Source organism: Akebia trifoliata, chromosome 8 (assembly GCF_017979445.1).
Source record: "Akebia trifoliata isolate Shusen 1 chromosome 8, ASM1797944v1, whole genome shotgun sequence".
In the NCBI taxonomy this organism is placed as follows: domain Eukaryota; kingdom Viridiplantae; phylum Streptophyta; class Magnoliopsida; order Ranunculales; family Lardizabalaceae; genus Akebia; species Akebia trifoliata.
The window spans coordinates 7,265,580-7,270,431 of NC_141382.1; the positions used below are offsets into that span (position 1 = coordinate 7,265,580).

The 4,852-nt window shown below is 35.4% G+C and overlaps 1 protein-coding gene and 1 non-coding gene across 2 annotated transcripts; one reads left to right on the plus strand and one right to left on the minus strand.

Moving 5' to 3' along the window:
• Positions 1-252: 252 nt before the first annotated feature.
• ABCI12 (cobalt ion transmembrane transporter) lies at positions 253-4,427 on the plus strand. Its single transcript, XM_086452041.1, has 8 exons — positions 253-638; positions 1,227-1,343; positions 2,000-2,236; positions 2,463-2,627; positions 2,761-2,836; positions 3,140-3,204; positions 3,399-3,571; positions 3,652-4,427. The coding sequence occupies exons 1-7, from the start codon at positions 282-284 to the stop codon at positions 3,552-3,554; spliced, it is 1,173 nt and encodes a 390-aa protein (XP_086308167.1). The 5' UTR covers positions 253-281; the 3' UTR covers positions 3,555-3,571; positions 3,652-4,427.
• Positions 4,270-4,370, minus strand: LOC147395831 (U6 spliceosomal RNA). The gene has a single exon (XR_015181232.1). It is a non-coding gene; the product is annotated as a U6 spliceosomal RNA (small nuclear RNA).
• Positions 4,428-4,852: the final 425 nt, after the last annotated feature.

Sequence of the window (4,852 nt, forward strand, 5' to 3'; positions counted from 1 at the left end):
TCCTTTAAAATGCCACATGAAATTCAATGGAGAGGGCTCTTCAAAATTTTGAAGTAGCCTGCCCGCTTCAAAGCTTTTTCCCTTGGTTGAAGGCGGAAGATGACGTTAAAACCATTTTAGGCTACTTTTGGAATGAAAAGAAGATAAGGGCATTTAGGTCACTTATATCGATCTACTAAAGTAGGCTAAGGTCAAAGTAGAATCGGTCTGAGTCAGACCAAACAGCTCGTCTATACTATCTCCTCTCTTCTTCATAAAACCACAACTCCAAACTGTACCTCATGAGCTCCGCAGGAGTTCTTAGTATACCAACAGTTTACTTCAATTCCCTCCCCTCAAATCCGACCAAAAAAACCATAATTTCTCTGAAATTCAGACAAAAAGCTCTAAATTCTAGAACCCAGCTTTCATGGAAGAAAACCCTCGAACCAGTTAAGAATAGAAGGAGGAGAAAGCTTGAAATTCAGTCTTCGACTAGCGATAGTGGTGAAACAAGAAGATGGACGAAGTGGGTTCCAAGAGGAGTAGTTGCAGAGAGGATTCTGAAACTCATATCGGGTGCAACTTCGAGTCCCATTTGCCAATTCGTATCGGCTCCCACCACATTTTTGCATTCTGTGGATCCTAGAATCAAATTGGTAATTTTAATTGCTTTTCTATTTTGTTTTTTCGATCGATTTGTGCTATGGGGTTTTGGTTAAGTTTGTTGTTGGTTAGTTTAATTGATACATATTTGAAAATTTCTCCGTTTTTTCTTGTTCTAAGGGAGTTGATAATTTGAGGGTTTTTTTTGTCTTTCTGTTGGATGAGATGTGTTTTTGTATAATTTTGCATTCGATTCCTTGATATTTTTTTTATTATTATTTTTTTGCGATAGTTGGGTTTTTTGTTGTGTGGTTTTTGTTTTTTTTCTTAAAAGTTGTTACTTAGATCAAGATGGGTTTCAGATTTTTGCAAGAGTTGGGGGGGGAAAATTGGTTTTTAATTTTAATTAATATGTGGGAATTTGTGTTTGGAAGTCAATTGTGCCAATTTTTATTCTTTTTGTTTTTACCAACTTTTTGAGAGTTCAAACATTCTGGGTTCTTTGGGATGTTAATTTGGTGGGAATTTTATTTTGGTTTTCCTTTTCGATTTATTTTAAAAATCTATGCATATAAGAAATACATTCTAAGTAAGAAGTCGAGTTTGTTTTATTTTTATATCCATTTGTCTCAATTTTGCAGGTATGGCTTCTCGCACTTGTCGTTTTACCAGCGAGATCACACATTGTTATGCGCTTTGGATTAGTAATATACTTAGCTCTTCTGTCAATATGGGTTCTCCCAATGCAACTTTGGATGGTATGCTTCAACGTTACTTATTAAGCTTGAGCAATTATTTAGCATTTAAACAAACATTAAACCTCACCCATCTAACATTTCAATTCAATGGGATTGAACCTATAGCTTGTCAATGTGCTTTTCGTCAATTATGGTGCTGCTTATTTATTTATTTATTTATTTTTAATTTAGATCTCAGCTTACCACACCCTTCCCTTCTATGAAAACCCTTTGCATTTGGTATGTAATTCATTTGATTATTTGAAGCTTTCAAGTAATTGATCTCCTATCACAGGTAAGGTTAAATTTGTAGCACAAATGGTCCATACTCTAGACAAATAATGTATGAGTCAGATAATTTGGGATGAATTTGGTATGGTTTGGACAAGTTAGGTGTAGCTTAGTCAAATTGTGTTGGTGAAATCTTTTTTGAGTTGTTATGAAATGAGATCCATTACTTATCTAGGAAAGAAAAAAATACAATCCATTGGGCTTTGATTGATTATTGCCTTTTCATTTCATTAGTCATTTCCCATGCATCGTACTGTTTCTATTATCCATTTATTTATATCTTACTAAGATAATATATTTACTTTTTGTTTTGTGGTAAATCATCAATGTCTTATGTCCTAGATAATGGTTTGCTCTGCTTGACCAATTCTCTATATTTGTTGTAGGATCAACTTGGTAGAGTGGGCTTGCTGTCTGGTATTTTATTTATAATGTTGGGATTGGGTACAGATGGTGTACCTGCACTTGTCCAGTTAAGAACCCCACCACCAACACTGATGGGTCTGCCCAATCTTCCTACATCTTTGGGAGGTTATTCATATTTAGTCATGAAGCTAGGTCCCTTGCAGCTTACAAGGAAAGGATTGTCAGTGGCCAGCACATCTGCATGTTTAACCTTCACCGTACGTTGTTTTTACCTTACATTTACTCATGCACCTTTGCCTTTTGGGTATTATATGTCTATCGTTCACTGTTGTCAGAATAGCTCATAGAGTATTTCCTAGTTGGTTTTGCAAAAGTAGGACCGAATCAGTAGTTTACCATACTTAAAACTCGATCCAGGAATGTTTATGTTTGTTCACTCGAATTATTTTATCATTCTGAACTAGGTCTTTCTTTTCTTTAAAGATCTTCCAAAGTGCTAGCCTTTGTTTGGCAACTACAACCCCGGAACAACTTGCATCTGCTTTACGGTGGTTTATGCTCCCCTTGACAGTGATTGGTGTTCCAGTAGCTGAAATAATCCTCACCCTACTTCTTTCTTTAAGGTTCATTAATCTAGTCTTTGATGAGGTAAGATAGAAATGGTTTTATTTATAAAAAAATTGGTAGTCAATTAACCACTTTTTTCTTTTTTGCTTTTAATACTTATATATATATATATATATATATATACTCTTGGACTTTTCATTTGATTGGTTCGCAGGTCCGTAATGCTGCATTGGGGATTGTCGCTCGTAGGATAAATTGGAAGCATTTGACAGTAATGGAAACTGTTGATAGTAAGTATATGGTGTTAGTGTGGTCCAACAGCAATAGTTATGTTTCTGTTGGATGGCAGGAAACTGTTCTCCTATACTTGTGCCACATAACTTAGGAAGTCTCACAGCGTAAACCCTTTCTGATTGGATGATGCTAAGTACTAACCCTATGGCCCACAACAGTTTTTTCTAGTCGGTTTTCCCTCTTTTAAAAGTTCTTGTGACTATAGGATTTTCAAAAATTGGATTTTTGGCATCTCAATCGAGTTTTGGAGATTCATCTTAGTGCTTATATATCTTTTGTGTGGTGCTTGGGTTTTGCAGTTTTCTTTATGTATGTTCGCCGAATCTTCAAAAATATTTTCAGCCATGCTGAGAAGATCTCCCAGGTTGTATTATTTTTCAACATTCTTATTATATTTTAAAATTTTCTTTATCATGCAGAATTCATAAAATTGTCTTAAAATCTGCAATAAACTTACTAGATCTGCATCTTCCATTTAAACTCATTAGCTCAGCAAAATGTTTCATCAAAAGATTCTACTCCTAATTTTCTCAAGAACTGTGCCTTTTTTTTTTACAGGCAATGATTGTTAGAGGTTTCCGTGGCAACAGCAACACGCACAATATTTACTTCTCTTCCAAGTCATCCTCCATTGGGATGGCAGATATAGTTTCCTTGTTATGTCTTCTCGGTTTAATCGGTGCTGCAGTCCTGTCTGAATTCCTCCTCATCTGATAAATGTTCATCTTTTGGTAAGTCCCTCCCCATTTACACTTTCTTTCCATTTATCTACTCTGGTTCCAGGTTTAAAACTATCTGCTGATCTTGCTAGGTTTTCAATACTACTGGGAGTCAGAAGTGTGAAATACTACCACTACACTCGCCTACTCAAACTGGTCTACTCATTGGGCCTCATAAATGAGGATGCACGAATCCGTTTTCTTCTCCTATAGATACTGTTTTATTTTTGAACTAGAGTTCGCCCATGCCTACAGCATGGGTATCCTCTTTGGGGGTTAAAGGGGTAAAAGAGGAAAAATAACAAAATTGAAGGGGTATTATTAAAAAATCTTTGGGGTTGAAGGGGTAAAAGATGATAGATAGTAAAGTTAGAAAGGTTATTCAAAAAAGGTAGGGGTTGGGGGAGGATGAGAGTAAAGACTATAAAGTTGAGGGGGGTAGGAGGAAAGCAATAAGTGGGTCATTGTAGCTTTGATGAGACGTTTATCTCTCTACAAGTGGGCCTTACCGTTGTGTTTTATTATATAGATGGTTTCTTGTATGTTTTATGATTTATTATCTACATTTGATTGATCTGGTTTGCAGGGAGGGATCACCAATACTAGGATACAACATTGTACTCTACATTTTTGGGGTGTGGGTATTGAATTCATTGCCCTAGAATGTGGCAATGAAGATGTTGAATTGTCGATTCTTGTACACTAATGAAATCAATGATTTTTTTTTCCCGCAAGTTTAGTATCATCCTTAAATAGGATTTCATGCTAATCTTCTCTAAATTGTTCCAAGTTTGTCAAATCTTTTGAAGAACATTTGAACTAATTTTCGATCTCCATGCCTGAAACCACATTAGATGTTCTTCTTCTTTCTCCCAGTGACATTGTTTTTTGGATCATATATTCCACCACTAAGACTAAAATTAAGGAGAAAGTATATTGATGCTACATTGAAAATCTAACTCTCAATAATTTTTTTGTCCTCAATGCCCTCCTATTTCCAGGAATTTTCAATGGTCTTCGAATGGTTATACGGGTAGTCAAAGTACAAATACTCCATGTAATTGGTGAATATTCGAGATCACAATGCTTTTTCAGACTGATGACATGCCCCCCTTGACCTTGGTCTTTTCTTGTAGAAACTAAGAAAAATTAACCTAGTATCTTCATCTTCAATCTCTAGCCAAAAACCTTTGATGATTTTTCTCCCAAAAATCCATTTTTCATACCCTTCAACCATTATGGTAAATTATTTTTAATCCATTGAACTTCATCTTCAATCATTTAATCCCATGT

Coding starts and splice junctions, on each gene's coding strand:
- ABCI12 (XM_086452041.1), top strand. CDS start 282: ATGAGCTCCGCAGGAGTTCTTAGTATACCAACAGTTTACTTCAATTCC. Junction 2,837..3,139: donor AGTAATGGAAACTGTTGATA/GTAAGTATATGG, acceptor TGGGTTTTGCAG/TTTTCTTTATGTATGTTCGC. Junction 3,205..3,398: donor ATGCTGAGAAGATCTCCCAG/GTTGTATTATTT, acceptor TTTTTTTTACAG/GCAATGATTGTTAGAGGTTT.